At 39.2% G+C, this 17048-nt stretch overlaps 1 protein-coding gene and 1 long non-coding RNA gene across 2 annotated transcripts in view; one reads left to right on the forward strand and one right to left on the reverse strand.

The window, feature by feature from the left end:
• The window catches only part of RASSF6 (Ras association domain family member 6), a 48936-nt gene that overhangs the window by 8722 nt on the left and 23166 nt on the right, over positions 1-17048 (reverse strand). The window contains exons 3-6 of the mRNA XM_049630626.1: positions 13322-13400; positions 9045-9184; positions 3253-3350; positions 1744-1928 (exon numbers count right to left, since the gene is read on the reverse strand). Of these exons, the coding sequence (XP_049486583.1) occupies positions 1744-1928; positions 3253-3350; positions 9045-9184; positions 13322-13400 (502 nt within the window). The remainder of the gene's footprint in view (positions 1-1743; positions 1929-3252; positions 3351-9044; positions 9185-13321; positions 13401-17048) is intronic.
• On the forward strand, positions 1922-13811 carry LOC125922816 (uncharacterized). Its single transcript, XR_007457801.1, has 4 exons — positions 1922-2451; positions 7570-7648; positions 8514-8586; positions 13536-13811. It is a non-coding gene; the product is annotated as an uncharacterized LOC125922816 (long non-coding RNA).

A 17048-nucleotide genomic window follows, 5' to 3' on the forward strand; every position in this document is an offset into this window, starting at 1 on the left:
ATAAAGCTAATGTAAATTGAGTTCTTCCTTTGTGCCGGACGCTGTGCTAAGTGCTTAGCTCCCCTTATTCCATTTAGTCCCATCAACAACCTTGTAAAGTAGGAATGATAAAGGCTAAGAGATGGAGGTAGTTTTAAACTTTGCTCAGCAAGAATTTGAAATCAGGTTGTCAAGCTCCAGCACCCAAGCATTTAGCCACTACACCGTGCTGCCCACTTAGTGCCAATTTCATTCTTAGTACAGGGGTCCCATCTGGAAGCCGCTCATTTGGAACAATGTGGCTTTCACAGCCTTCTTTAACACAAATCACCCCACAAGATGATGACACGGCGTGATTCTGAGAAATAGAAACCAGGACAATTGGTCATTGCACATCTATGGGGGATTGTCAAAATTACTTTATGGCGAAGGGTAAATGCTTGAGCCAGGAAGATATCTAATTTGAACAAAGAATTCACGAAGGAGGTTTCTCCCCACCAGTCTCCAAAGGCACACTGTGGATATGCTCCCAAGGGTAGAGGAAGGAATAAGGTAGAAAGCCCTACAGGAAAAAAGCTTACGATGAATGAGTTAACATTTCGTATGAAAGGGCTTAGAATGGTACCTGGCACAGAGCAAGTGCTCTTTAAGTATTTATTAAATGAATGGATGAATAATTGCTGAAGTACCAGACAATGAAAAATTTGAGTTAAAAAAAAAAAAAAGACGACACATTGCCTACCTTCGGCAAAGTGAAATGTCTTACAAAAACTGTGGAAAAGAAACACATAAATTTAACACATTAAGTGAAAAATCAGAATAAAAATTATGTCAGAATAAAAATTATAAACAACTAATCCTTGCATAAAAATCCTTGCATAAAAAAATATGTGTATATGTACAAGACCTGGAAGGAGATGTTGACAAAATGAGAAGTTTGATTTATTGGAAGAATAGGTCTATGGAGTTTTTTCCCCTCTATTTAAATGTTAATGTTCAAATGTACTTTGAAGCAATCTCCATCGTAGCATTTATATTATTCTAATGTCATTTGTCGATTACTGATTTCTTTGCCCAACACCTGAGCTCCATGCTGGCAGAGGCATCATCGGAATCATCTTCAGATCCCCAGTGTTTAGTACAGACCCTGCCACTTAGATAGGGCTCACTCATCACGGTGGTTAATAACGGTTCTGGAGTCAGACAAAGCTGGATTCAAGTTCCGATCTGCTACTTAAAAGTAATGTGACCTAAGACAAATTACTTAACCGCTGTGAACCTCAGTTAACTCACGTAAGGTAGGGAAAATAATGGTACCTGTTTCAAAGAATTGTTTTAGTGATTGATGAGATAATCCATCAAAATCCAATTTAAAACAGTTTAAAACCTAACACATAGAGAGTACCCAATAAATATTAAATACACTACCACTATTTTATTAGTACTATTTTTAATTGTAAGTTGAATTGAGTGGTGTTGTTAAAATAGACATCATTTTCGGGGGGCGCCTGGGTGGCTCAGTCGGTTAAGCGTCCGACTTCGGCTCAGGTCATAATCTCGCGGTCCGTGAGTTAGAGCCCCGCGTCGGGCTCTGTGCTGACAGCTCGGAACCTGGAGCCTGTTTCAGATTCTGTGTCTCCCTCTCTCTGACCCTCCCCTGTTCATGCTCTGTCTCTCCCTGTCTCAAAAATAAATAAAACGTTAAAAAAAATAAAAAAAAAATAGACATCATTTTCAAATGACATTAGAGGAATCAAAACTCACTTCATGGTTATAGAAGTGCCCATTAATAGAGGCCCTATGCTTCTGTCTGTCTTTTCTGTCCATCATTGGAGGCTTCATCCTTTTTCTCACCAGGGTTGCTTCACTCATGGTTCGATAGAGCAATGGGGATTCTGGCTCTTCATCTGCATAAGCCTTCAGAGTGCTACTGGGATAAGATAAATAATCTAGGAAGAATAAAGATTATAAGGCCATATCATTTAGCTGCCTACCTCTTTGGGTGAATTTGTATATGTATTCAATAAGTAAATATGCAGCTAAGCAGTGAACTATAATGCATCAAACAGTGGGAAATAGTATTCCATTTAACCTTGGGATTTTAAAGAAGTTTCTATTGTAATTAGAGTACCAACCCATAGGCATGGGAGATTTCATTTTCTTCTAGCATTGGTGCTTTTGCAACTAGGTTTTTGTGGTATCTCTGGTGCCAAGACACCATAGAATTCCCTTAGAATTTAGAATTAGAAATCAGAATTCCCTTGGGTTTAGATGAGTGTTTTCAAAGGGCTAACTGGAAGGACCCTAATATAAAAGATGCCAAGAGCCATCACACAAAAATAAGGGAATCCTGGAAGGAGTATCATGGTTGTTATTGAATATGGGTTGCTACAGAGACAGCAGAGAAGACTGACTTGAGAAACGTTTGGAAAAAATAACTCAACATCGGAAGTTGTTGGTACATTCATGAAGGTAATGTCGGCAGGGTACTATTTTCAGTCTGAAGTCAGCTTGGTAATACGGCCACCCCAGAAACATGAACTCTGCTCCCAACCCCAGTCATCAGCTCCTCCTTGTATCTCTACATATTATATGAAAACCAAATCTATGTAAGATATATGACATCATACCGGACACTTATCAGAGTCTCAGTAAATGACAGCTAGTAATATTACAACTATCACATCATCATTATGACTACTGATGTCACATGCCATAGGAGCTTCCATTTACCATTGGTTTGTCATATTTGATATGAATTCATTTGATGTTCAAGTTGATTTCTCTTTTTCAAATAAATGCTTGAAACAACTATTAAATATATTGACTCCAGTATATTTGCCTCTTTCTGGGAAGTGTTGTCACGCAAATATCCATTAACTAAGACATTCAGCTTCTAAAAAGATGTAGAATTTAATGTGAGGGGCTTGGTCTGATATAAAAAGCTGCTGAGTATAATAAATGATCCCAACTTTGGGGAAAATATTAAAGAATTTTATGTATACAAGTTTATTCAAACCATTAGCTTTCCCTAACCTAGTAAATCTAAGTGACTTGATGTAATTTTAAAAATCATCGTATTTTTATGTAGTAAAGTTCTTAAACATCACATGAGCACTGTAGTGACTTAAATTAGTATGATCCTAAGAGATTTTTTTTAACATAAGAGTTTTATTAAATAGTGGTGTGTAAACTGTTAAATTTCAGAGAAACGTTTAGGATTCGTGATTTACATAAAAAATGTCTCTCCATTAATAAAAGTTTGATACTGACCTTCTTGGGAATCTGTTCCTTTAGATGCTGGAATCTGGGTTCTGTCCAGCTCACTGATACGGTAAAGATCATCAAATTCCCCCCAGCGTGTCATTCCCCTGAAAAGTAATAAATCTTGTAAATGGCATCAATTCTATTCATAATAAGCCTTATGATGATTTTCAGATTTAGAGTATTAATATGATACTGAGGGACTATGGTAGGCATATCCTAAATTATAACAATTTTATGATATTATTAAAATTATATTTATACCGGGATGGTCAGTGGGTATTTTAAATAATTCCTGTACTGATTTTGAGCAAATCTGATATAATAATTGAGTAAACCCTGAAATACAAGGTTATATAGATTCTCTAAAATGTGTGTATGCAAATGGAATTAGTGGAAACCAACATAATCCATCATTACACAGATACCTTACAATGCTCTTAGGAGAGTTTAGATATAAAACTGTTCATTCTGCCAACATACTTTGAGTTCCTATTGTATTCAAAGCATTTTTGGGTAGAGTGGCTCTCAATAAGATGCGGTGCCTACCTTTAAGGCTCTTTACCACTAAGAATGCAATTTACAAAGGAGGAAAGTGTATGGGACGCTTCTTTTCTAAAACATGATTTATATATAGGACACTAGCAATTTTCAATGCATTCTAATAATTACAATACATAAAACTGGGCAGCTACTTATTTTTACCAGCTGGACCAACAGTCACTTTTACTTCATTTATCTGGTCTTAGCCACGTCACTTCTCTGTGTCCTTATCTATAAGATGGGGATGATAACAGTGTGAGGTTGCTGAGAAGATTAAGTGGGTTAATTTGTGTAAAATTCTTGAAATAGTGCCCAATACAGAGTAAGCACTCAGTATGTGTTCAAAGTTATCATTTTCATCGTCTTCTTCATCAGAGTCACCTGTATCCATTTCATGATGGGTGAAGAATCATTAGGGATCCAAGATATTCTTGGGTTTCTCTAGGTTAATAGATACTGTTATTGCTGGGATTGGTCTTATTCTTACTAAAAATCTCTTCCATAATGTCTGTTTTCCTTATGACCAAAGACTGTAAGTGGTGGCATATGCTCTATCCAAATGTGACATTTGTAACATTGCTTCTATCCGAATGTCACTGGTGGCAACAATAACAAAAAATGCTTATTCAGACTAGTGGTGGTGAATGTGACAAACACGAGTATTTTCTCCTTGATCTTTGAATTCTTTTCGTGTCTTTTTACAACTTTTATGTCATTTGAGTCTCATAATAGTCTTATAATGTAAACAAGGTAATCTTAACATATTTGTTAGTTAATTTTTCAGTAAGCTCTACTATCCAGAACATAGCCAGTTAAAACACACGTAAGAAAAGTCCAAGAACTACAGGTAATAATAACTAACCCAAGGGAAACCTCTTCAGGTCCTGACTCAGATTCAAGTTATTCTTACGGTAGATAAAATTGCTCAACTTCCCCAATCGCTAGGAACTTAATTATCAAGAGGAAGCAGATGCTGTTATCACAGAAAGAGTGGTGGTCATGGGAAAAGCCCAATATCAATAAAAAGCAGAAACTAAAACGGCAAGGCAGCCTGATGCTATTTCATACGGGGGAAGATGAGAAAGCCCAAGAGTGCCTGGCCAGTGGTATTCTATAGATCCTTGGTAATCTTGGTAGACTGGACACTTGTCCTCACTTTCTTACAGTTTAGTGGCGTCACACAAATACAGGGGACAAACGTGGCTCCATATATGAGTGTCTAGCCCTTTCCCCTCTCTACCCATCTTAGCAGAAAACACCAATTTTGAGCTCTGGATTGTGTAATTTGAAGAGTCACCCACGCGCAACTGTGCACATGGCTACGCTTGAGGGCAGTTAACCCGGAGTCGTTCAAAGAAAACTAGGTGGAACTTTATGCAACATCAAATAGTTTAACTTGCTCAAGCACAAGACTGTTAGCATTGCCCTGACCATGCTTCAGGATGTATACGTTGGTAAATTTAAACTGTGGGCAAGTTTTCAAATGAGTTGCAAAATAAAAAAGGAGGTAGTAATTTGATAGACAAACGGGATGTGGTTATTTTTCTACCTGCGCTGGGAGAAAAAAAAAAACCTACACTATAAATGTTATTCAAATGTACACCTGTCCAGTTTCTGCTCTTTATGTCATTCTGTCATGATTTGTACAAAATGTGCGAAAGCTGATTTTAGAAAGATTAAAAACAGCAATGAAAACTAGTGCAAGTAAACATAACCTCAATAAGGCTTGGTGGTTTTGTTTTGTTTTGTTTTAGGTTTTGAAAAAATTTCAAAACAAAATACTTGGACCAGATATGAGAGATCAAAGTACTTCCCACAGAATTGTTTCCATAAAGGATCATAAGGGGTCACAGTTCAAACAGACTGATTTATATTTAAGCTTCTACCACTCCCCTTAAGCTAACTCAGTGTGACTCATTTCCAAGATAATTAAAACAAATTAGCATGACAAACTGATGATTGTCTCAATGGGTGAACAGAAAGACAAGATCACAGCCCTTCCTGCAGCTGAGTACACAACTTCCACGCCCGTCCTTTATTCTACACACACCCACTGAAGATAACACATGAGTGACCATGTGAGACCAAAGGTAGAAGTTCTGCACACAGGGGCTCCTGGGTGGCTCAGATGATTGAGCGTCTGACTCTTGGTTTTTGGCTCGGGTCTTGATCTCACTGTTTATGAGTTCAAGCCCCCAGTCAGGCTCTGCACTCTGCGGAGCCTGCCTGGGACTGACTCTCTCTCTCTCTCTCTCTCTCTCTCTCTCTCAAAATAAATAAGTAAAACTTAAAAAAAAAATTAAAAAGTTCTGCACACAGAAACCCAGTATGAGAAAGGAGAGTTGAGGAGGGTTACAGAGTGAGGGAATAGTTCCTTTTCTTTTATTTTTTTAATGTTTATTTATTTTGAGAGAGAGCATGTGCATGTGCACACATGGGAGGGGCAGAGAGAGAAAGAGAGAGAGAGAATCCTGGGCAGGCTCCACACTGTCAGTGCGGAGCCTGATGCAGGGCTCAATCTCACCATACTTGGGATCATACCTGAAGCCAAAATCAAGAGCTGGACACTTAAGCTACTAGGCCACCCAGGTGCCCCTAGTCCCTTTCTTTATATGATTTCATTCAAGGCTCAGAATTTAAATGAATGCTACCCTTAAGGATGGCAACCAGAGTGAAGGTGTCTAGGACCAGACTGAAACAAAGACAGGACCTTAGGTGGTTTTGCACCCCACTAGGGAACAGAGACCAAGGAACAGCCACTCCAAATTATATGCACCTTCCCGCTGAGTGTTCAGCTGCTTCCCACGGAGGATTCTTGGCTAAGGAATCGTGACTGAATCTAATCTTGCTTTTGAGTGTGAGAGCAGTAGGATCTCTTTCTGATAATTCTCAACCTCCAGAAAGATCTGATATACCACAAGTGTGCCCTTCACTTCATATGTTCTCCTGGTAAGTTTCATTACTGTGGTAAAGGGCAAGCAAAGTTTTCTAGGGAATTCTTTCTCAACTTTAAACTAAGGGAGGTAATTCCTCTTTGGTTCACAGCAATGTGCTGATAAACAATGAAAACCACAGTTGGTGTCCATGGAAGGCACATCGTGAAAATATTAACTTTTAATCTGCCACAGTATATGGACGGGCATCAATATCACTTTGTCTATCTGGTCTCTTGAAACTTTTCCCCACAGTGAGGATTTTTAGGAACAAGTGTTTTGAATTTTAATTTGAAAAAATTAAAAATATCTTGGGGGTAGCTATTTTTTTTAAAAAAAAGACAATGTGATAATACAAGTACCTTACTGTATCTCCTTGACATCTTCCCTTAATGTGCCATACTTATTAAGTTTTCATGACTCAAATAATTAAATTGCATCAAAAGCAGCCGGCTGCTCAGAGAACTTTGCAATGAGTTTTTCGGCAATATGACTAATGATAGCTAATTTTGCCAAATTCATTTCTTGTGCAGTTATCTAAAAGCAGAGCCCAGGGGGTAATTTCTCCTTTTAAAGGATGCTCCTAGTCACTTAGAATCATCAGCCCCATCGGTCACCTAGGACCTGAAGGGGAGGGTTGCAGGGCTTCATTAGGCTGCCCAAGTCTGTGGTCCCCCTTCCGCTCTTCCACAAATACTGGACCCTTCGCCCATGGGCAACCCTTAGCCTGGATGGGAGACTAGTCAGAAGTGGTAGACAGAGGCAGTTTTCACAACAGAGCAGAGGTGATGTAACTACCAGGATCATGGGGGCTTTATTCAATTTTGTATTTCGACTTTCTTCATTCCAGGCACACTGCTACACACCCCAATAACAGACGAATAAGGCATGCTCCGTACCCTGAAAAAGCTCACAGGCCAGAGCACGAGGTGGGTGCATAAAAACACAATTAACGGCGTGTTTTGAAAAATTGCCAGTGCACCTAGGAGAGACTGTAGGGTCAGAAAAAGGCTTTCTGGAGAATGTGTTACCTGACCAGAGTCTCCTAGGACTGAGAGAGGGGAGTCAGGCAAACGATGTTGAAATGCAAGTAGACTTTCCAGGAGTCAGGAAAGTAAGAGACTGCATGGCATGTGTAGGGAATTAGGAAATGTTCAGAACTGCTGGATCATATTTGAGAACAATGGCAAGGTGCAAATCATAGCGGGGCGTCCAGAGAAAAAGTGGGGCTTCCCTCAGGCGATCCTTGGTTTTCCTTGCTTATAGCCCAAGATCAGATTGAGCAAAAGATCCTGGCAGCTCTCTTTCCATCCCCTCTTCCTAGAACCCCAGCCCATCCAGTTATAGATGGCAGGATGGGAGAGAAGGCTCGGTCCTCCCACAGACGCACAACAGGGGGGAGGAGTCAGAAAGTTAAGGATTAAAAAGGAGGGAAAGTGGGGAGGAAGGAAGAAAAAAAGAAAAAAAATTACATGCACGAGTCCTTCTCAGAGTATTTATTTTTATAAAAATTGCAAAGGATAATGAAAAAAATCAGCCCAACTTAATGTATTCAAGGTACAGTTGCATAAACCCACACAGAGAACGGTTTCACATTGTTACTGAGCTCCAACTGCATTTTGTTGTGCCCTGTTGAACAAGATCAGGACAGTCAGGTGGAGCATAATTAAATCTCCTTTCTAGAAAGCAGAAAGAGCCCTCTGTTCCAAGGAAAAGAGAAATTTAAATTTTACCTCCCCTTTTGGTGACAAGGCCAGGCTAACGGGCTAATGAAATTGGTCTTTTCTAACGAAGGAATGCAATCTTCCAGGAGAGAAACAACACAGCAGAGAGGTAGACCTGAGGTCCAGCCCAGTCCTGCTACATGGTAATTAGACATTTTGCACAAATTACCGAAACCCTTAGAGCTCTGGGTTCTGAACACCTACTTCACAGAATTGCTGGGGATTAAATGAGATGGTGTTAGAAGCTTTAGAGCTCCCATCTTTAAGAGTGCACACAATAAATGTAAGTCAATATGAGGATGATCTTCTAAGGAGTTAAAATGTGAAAGATAGTGGTGCCTGGGCGGCTCAGTCGGTTAAGCGTCTGACTTCAGCTTAGGTCATGATCTCGCTGTTTGTGAGTTTGAGCGCCGTGTCGGGCTCTGTGCTGACAGCTCAGAGCCTGGAGCCTGCTTCGGATTGTGTGCCTCCCTTTCTCTCTGTGCAACCCCCCCCCCCCCCCCCCCCCCGCACCGCCCGTTTGTACTCTGTCTCTCTCTCTTTCTCTCTCTTTCAAAAATAAATAAACATTAAAAAAAAAAAAAAGTGAAAGATAGCTTACCTTTTGGGAAAGACATCTGGTGATTTCAACCTAGTAAAAGAAGGGATTTGTTTCTCATCTTGTATTTTTAGCTGTATAGGCCGTTTTACTCCCCAGAAAATGTCCAACATTCCTTCAACAATTAGTTTGCCATCTTCTGTCTGCAGAAGAAACCAATCATCTCAAACATTGTTTTTGTGTTATTTATAGAAGGTTAATCTTTTAACTGAAAATGGAGAGATCAAGTCTATAAGACATTTTAATAGATAAAAAGAAATTCCCCGATAAGGTTGTTTGGCTTTTCAATTTATCCTCAAAATAATTCAATTTTGGAAACATTCTTTTATTTTTGAAAACAGCTCTAACCAGTAAAGTAAGTCATAATGGTAATGATATGCCCACCAGAGGGCAGAGCATGTTAAAATGCTTTCTGAACTCCAGGATTCTTCAATGAGGTAGAAGTTTAATTCTAGTCAATGTAAAATTAAAGCAGAATTGAAAACTATACTAAACTAGAAATCAGAAGAATAGCTCTTCAGAGATTTAGTGGCTATTTGCTCATTTCTGAACAGGAAATTTTTAACTCACGAAATTATTATGCAGAATGAGTTAGAAATGTATGAACAACAGTGTAAAATGTATAACAGAAATTACATATTGGAAAAAATCAATAGCATTTGACTAATTTTTAAGTTGGAAATGTAACAAAAAAAGGAAATTCCATGCAAACACGGACTGTGAACACTTACTTATTCTGTGGGTGTAAATATTAATGCCAAAGCATAGTCGCATAGAATATATTTTCTAATCTATTTTTCGTTTGTATATGTAAAAGTCTTTCTGCTATTAAAGTAATGCTATCATTACAGAAATGATAACATAAAAAATGGTTTCAAAAAATACAGAAACCAAGAAAAATCACATTCCAACCATCCAATAATTACTATAACATCCAATAACTACTGTTCTTATGAAAAATCAATTATCAGAAAATGTAAAGGACTTGTTATTTGAGAGTGTAATGAACACTCCAGACTCTGGAACCGGATAGACCTGTGTTTGAACCTGGGCTCTGTCACTTCCTCACTGGGTGACCTTAGACAAGATGCTGAACACAGTTAAGCCTGCTGCTTCTGAAGAATGGACATCATTATAGTCCCTAACTCATAGGACCTGATATTTAATAAGCACTTCATAAATGTTGTTGCTTATTATTTCTTGGGCTGATAAACTAACTTCAGAGTCACTCCTGAAACAAAGTTATGCCCTTTCTCCCGCTTTTGAGTTCACATTTCAGATTACTGAGAGGTCAGGATACCCATCAGTTGTTTTGAACAACCAAACATAATTTGGTCTTTGAAATGGCAGCACATGATGCGGGTCCTACTTTTAGTTACCGATGTATAGCATCCCTTCTTTGTTTAATTATACTTCAACTGATCCCCTACATCAAAAACTCACAGAATAACTGCTTTTCTGAGATGATCGCATTCTTGCTTTCAAGAAGAAACACTCCAACTGTTATCAGGCAACGTTAGGTTTTCTCATGTAAGGAATATCAGAATATTTCTTTTCGAGACAGAGAGGAAGAGTGCACGTGAGCCCACGAGCAGGGGAGGGGCAGAGGGAAAGAGAGAATCTTAAGCAGGCTCCATGCACAGCGCCCAGACCGATGTGGGGCTTGATCTCACAACTGTGAGATCATGACCTGAGCTGAAATCAAGAGTCAGATGCTCAACCGACTGAGCCACCCAGGTGTCCCAGGAATACAAGAATATTTTTTTAAATTTCACAAAGCATCTCTTTATAGATGAACTAAATATGTCACCGAAGGCTTGTTTACACTAATTTAATCTCATTGTCTAAATCCTTAGGCTTCTTCTCTTCTAGATCTATACCAGTATCCTTGGCAGTCTCTAAGATCCTTATATGCCATCTCTAAACTAATAGCTTCCAACTTTATATTTCTAGCCCAAACCTTCCCCCTAAACTCCAATCGTCTGACTGCCTTCCTGACATCAAACTTAAGATGCTCCTAATTAACTCTTGATCTTTCTCCCATGAATATTTTCCTCTCCAAGTCATTCTGTTCCCATCTGCGTAAATAGCAGCCTTATCCTTCCAGTTGCTCAGGCCAGGAATTTTAGAGCCACCTTTAATCTTTCTTTTGTACTCAACATCCGATGCAACAGCAAATCCTATGAGCTCCACCTTGAAAATATATCCCTAACGTGACTACTGTACTCACTATATCCACTACCATGGTTCTGGTCCATGCCATTTCATTGTTTGCCTGGATTACTGCAGGAGTTTTCTTTCTCATTCTTCTCTTGGCCTTTCATATATTCCCCATAGCTGGAGAGATTCTTGTAAAGTGAATCCTTTCAGATAATGTCACTGTTCTGCCCAAAACTCCCCAGTGGCTTTCCATCTCATTCCAAGTACACGCTCCGGTCTTCACAATGATCTAAAGACCCAGACGCTCTGGTGCTTTCCTCCGCAGTTATCTCTCTAGCTGCATCGTCTACTAATTCCCCATTCCCACAAGCTTTCTGCTCCACTGGCTTCCCTGCTGTACTTCAACGACACTAGTTCAGCTCCGGCCCCTTGTTGGGGCTGCTGTCTCTGCCCAAATGTGCATCCCAGAGGCTTCTGCAAGGTTTGCTTCTTCACATCTTTCAGAGTCTCAGGTCAAATGCTCCTCTTCCCCTTCCCCACTTAGATCCCTGGGCTCTCTTCCCTGCTTTGCTGTTGTCCCTGGCCCTTATTACCATTTGATATACTACATATTTTGTTTCTTGTCGGTGTGCTCTAGTGTAAGAAGCATCGAGGCAGGATATTATGTCCCATTTCTTCATTGCTTTATCTGCAGCTTTTACAACAGTGTCTGGCACATGGTAGGCAATCAATATTTGCTTAATTAACCAGAGATTAAGAAAACTACATGTCGTCCTCCATATTGCCCCCTTTAACAGTGTCTATTATTGAAATTCAGTCAGAATGCTTTGAGAATTCTGGACTCTCACTTCATTGACCAGTGAGTAAAGTTGGAAAGGTTAAAGCAATCTGACAGTCTCACTGTGGACTTTATTTCACTTAATTAAAAAAAAAAATAAATGACTTTTGTATGGTAAATTGAACACTGATTTGCAGAATTGGGAAGAACATGCCTCACATTATATGTTCATAACATCAAAATTCGAACATTTTCCTCAAGGAAACAAACTTCTTCACATCGTGAACTTTATAGAAACTTGAATTAAAATATAAATAGTCATTTTTTTAAAGTTTGGATTTTTTCTTAAATTATCTTTACAATGATATAGATTAGAGATCTAAGATATAGGATGATATTGAAATAATTTAAAATTAGGCCCATTTCTTTGTAAAGAGATTAGTTATTTCCTTTTTCTATTACGTATGGGAAGGTAACTGAAATATTCAATCAAACTAAATCATTTAACTTCACTAGTAAAGGCCAGAGTGGCTAGTAAGTTTCTCTCTGTTCAACTGCAATTTTAAGCCAAATCACAGTGGCCTAAACTCAATGTTGTACCATCAAATGTGAAGTTTCCAATGTTCCTTACGGCCAGGAAGATACTGTAACGATGTGAAGCGAGTCCCATTAGAATGCAAGGCTAAGTGGAGAGATCTGTGGAGAACGAAGCATTCAAAAAAGGAGAAGAAAAGGAAGAAAGGAAAAGTCTAAGGCCAGTTTGCACTCCTAAAAATACTTTCTAGATTCAGGACTTTTCTGAAGTGTTTCTTTCACATTTTAAAATTTGTTATTATATCATAGTACACAGTCATTGGAATCTGATTCATCTTAACAACCAAATCAAACTATGTTACAGCCTGCTCGTATTTATTCGAGCATTCCCCCATTGGTATGGACTGAAGATACTCTCTCCATTACAAATCACCACGGGATAACACCACCTTCTCTATCTGTTTTGGCACATTTGCAAGAAAGTATTATAATAGCTTTCTAGTGGAACTGCTGTTCAAAATCTATTCATACACTGTTTTAAAACTAGAAAGTAAACAGGTCATTAAAATGATTTTTAAATGCTTTTCCTGTCCCCAAAGCTGCTTAAAAGGTCACATGTCCCAGGACTGGGATTTGGTGATAGGGTCTAAATACGAAAGTCATGATCCAGTGAAAGATTCACCTGTTTTTCCAGACCACTTGTGCTGCTAGATTATAGACTCCAACCCATCCTGATTCCTTTATATAACCTCTATGGAATTTCTTTCTGTGAATTAAACCGTATTTTGCATTAGTTTCATGGGCTTACCTGTCCACATAAAATATGCAGGTTTTTCTGGTTCTCGTAAAAAATGTTATAGGTCTTCAATAAAGAGTTGAGTTGTTCCCTAAAAAAAGTTACATTTGGTTATACTCATGCCCTTGGACAGTAAAAGGCAATAATATTCATTCAGCTCGCAAAGGTATGAGATAGAAATGGCTCAATGGAATCCTTACTGTTCTGTGGTTTTACCTTAATGCAGGTCATTGAAAATGGAAGTCTTCTTGGGACATCGACAAATGCTGGAGGGGCTAATTCACAAATAAATCACCAAAGGAGGGAAAATGAGGGGAAAGTGGTGAGAAGACTGTTGGTTGACAGGAGACAGCCATAAAATAGAGATTTGGTTTCACATTTCTTTTTGGTTTTGCAACATTTAAGCAGCCTACATTAAGCACGTAGTATGTGCCTGACATTGTGTTTCCCACCAGCGGTATAGTCACAGTTCAGGAATGGTCACTGCTCCCGAGTTACTTTTCCTGTGAGGCAGCTGGGCTCGTGGGAATACTGGTTCCTGACACTCTTCTCTCCTCTCCCCTGCCACCACAGCCTAAGATCCTTACCCTACCTAACCTACTGGTCCAAGCCATCCTCTCATCCCTGGATTACTGCAACAGTCTCCTAAAAGCCTCTCTGATTCTGTAGTCTGTTGTAACAGTAGGTATTATTTTGGTGCAAACATGATCATCTCTCCTTGGCTCAAAACTCTCCACTATCTTTTAAAAAATGTTTTTAAGATTATTTATTTATTTTGAGAGACAGTGAGAGCTGGGGATGGGCAGAGAGAGAGAGAGAGAGAGAGAGAATCCCAAGCAGGCTCCTCACTGTCAGCACAGAGCCTGATGTGGGACTTGAACTCACAAACTGTGAGATCACGACCTGAGTTGAAATCAAGAGCTGGACGTTCAACCGACTGAGTCACCCAGGTGCCCCTCTCCAATTATCTTTTCATTATTCAGAATAAAAGCCAATAGCCTTCTGGCGACTTAAAAGGCCAGATGTGATTTGGTCTTCTGTTTCCCTTTGATCCATTTCCGACTATTCTTTCCTTCACTCACTACACTCTCTAGCCACTGGACTCTAATATTCCTTGAATATGTCAGACACATTCTCACCTCAGGACCTTTGCACTTGCTCATCTCCCTGTCTAGAATGAGCTCCCCTACCCTACCCCCACTGTCACACTGTTAGCACATTTTCTTTAACGTTTTACTCAGAAGTCCTTTTTACAAGGAGTCCTTCCTGACCACTTGATCTAAAGGTCTGCCTTCTCCCAACATTCCTATCCTGCTTTCTTATCTCTGCTCCTTAGTCACCATCTAACCTTACACGTATTTTACTTATTTGTCTTATATTCGGTCTCTCTCACCAGACCGCAGCTCCACGAGAATAGGTGTGTTTGTATATTTTGCTTGCGCTATGTTCCATGTGGCTGGAAGAGTGTTTGGCACATAGTAAGAACCCTATGAACACTGGTTGAATGAAATGATCAGAGAAATTCTTATTCCTAAAAATGGAAACATGCCAAATAAAGGGGGAAAAACATCTTTACATAAATAGTTTTATGGGGGATGGGGTGGGAAATCTCATATTAAATTTCCAAATATATCATTTGTTAAAATTCCTTCGATCTTCAATATCTGTTTCCCTCCCATAAGAATATTGGCTCCATGAGGGCAGCAATTTTGGTCTATTTTATTCATTACTGTCTTCCCAGTGCTAGAACAGAGACTTGATCAGAGTAGGCTCTTATTCAATAAAGATTTATTAAATGCTGAATGACAGAATTCATGTATATTGATTTTTATGCTTGATATCATGTAGACATACTCTTTCCATCTGACTTTGCAATTTTATTTTATTAAAAAATTTTTTTTTAATGCTTATTTATTTTGAGAGAGAGTGTGAGCAGGGGAGGGGCAGACAGAGAGGGAGACACAGAATCTGAATCAGGCTCCAGGCTCTGACAGCCCCCAATGGGGGGGCTCGAACTCACGAACAAGGAGATCATGACCTGAGCCAAAGTTGGACACTCAACCAACTGAGCCGCCTAGGCGCCCCTCACTTTGTAACTTTAATACACAGATTTTCAAGGTTCAATACACTTCAGTTGCCACATTAAAAAAAAAAAAAAAAGTTCTACAGAATTCCTCCACGCTATGGTTCCATTTCCAACTGAGTTACTTTAGAATTTCAATGTTAATGAATATTTCTGTTCTAAATATCATTGCACACACAAGGGATTCGTTCCCTTGGAGTCATTACTGTGGGATATCTCCTAAAAATTATTGTACTGGTGAGGAGCATGAACACTTTTTATAGCTCTCATTATTGAGTGCTAGGGCAGCATATAGAAATTTCTGGTTCACTTGAGATGCAATTCCTGATATGCTGAGCTGTGAGGGTTGTTATTAAGGCAAATGAATTTTTATATAATCTTATTCCCTCAGCTTCTGTTTCTGATAAAATTGCATAATAGGATATGGTACAAATATCCTTCAAAGTATTTACCTAAGAATCATGTATAATTAGAAAGATATTCTCAGGGAACAAGCCACTTGGAAAATGTTTCTGTACCTGAACAGAACCTGACTAAATCTTCCTCTACAGAAATAAGTCTCCAGATGACCCAGAGAGTCAGCAAACTGTGGTCCTAGCTTGTCTGTTTTTATAAATAAAGTTTTATTATAATGTAGTCACGCTGATTTGCTTGCTTCTTGTCTGTGGCTGCATTCCTGCTATAAATGCAGAGTTGAATAGTTGTGACAGAAACCATATGACCCACAAAGCCTAAAATATTTATTATCTGGCCCTTTACAGAGAGGGTCAGCCAACCTCCACCCCTCCCCAAGTATAACATAGGCTGTTGCTGAACACCACAGAAGTCATCCATATTTTTCTTACCATAGGCAGGATCATTCTGACCGAATATTAATGAGACTTTGAAGGATTCTGGGATAAAGTGAAGAATTAGACAAAAAAAAAAACAAACAAACACAAAACCTCACAAGTTATGTAAACAACTATAGCAAAAGTGAATACATTGCAAATATTAAAGCACCATTACATTTGATTTGTATATCCCTTCCCAGAGGAACTTTTGAAGATGATTTTTTTGCTCATCTGATGGAACAGTGGGTCTAATAGAACGCTGGTAGTAACGAAACCCAGCCTGCAACATTGTGATCTTACGCGTTGGCACTGAAGGCACAAGGGCGTAAGAAGTTATTGTCAAGTCGATCACCTGTATCTGCAGACTGATTCAAACTGTGTCTTCCAACAGCGAACGGTCATTCTCTCATACAGTCATATAGTCACCGTGTGAGCTCCATCGAGGGCTTTCATTCATATTCTGAGGATGGGTGAGAGCTTCAAGGATAGATGCTTCCTACAGTGAACTTTGGAAGGGAGGGATTAAACATGAAGCGTGTGAGGAGCTTACCAGGCAAAAATACCTTTCACAAGGACATGTAGCTATTTCCATAGTTTTTGTGGAGGAAGCTCAGAGTGCCGGGATTCTAAGGGTAGAACATGTAAATGGGGAGTGGTGAGAATTGAATAGCTGAAGAAGCAGGCAGGAACCTCGTGAGCCATTTTAAGAAGTTTAACATTCGCCCTGCCAGCAGGGGGCAGCTACGGAAGGTTCTAGGCAAAAGAAAGACATGATGATAAGGGCCACTAGGGAACTTACAGAAGACAGATTTCAGGACAAGAT

Source organism: Panthera uncia, chromosome B1, assembly GCF_023721935.1.
Source record: "Panthera uncia isolate 11264 chromosome B1, Puncia_PCG_1.0, whole genome shotgun sequence".
Lineage (NCBI taxonomy): Eukaryota > Metazoa > Chordata > Mammalia > Carnivora > Felidae > Panthera > Panthera uncia.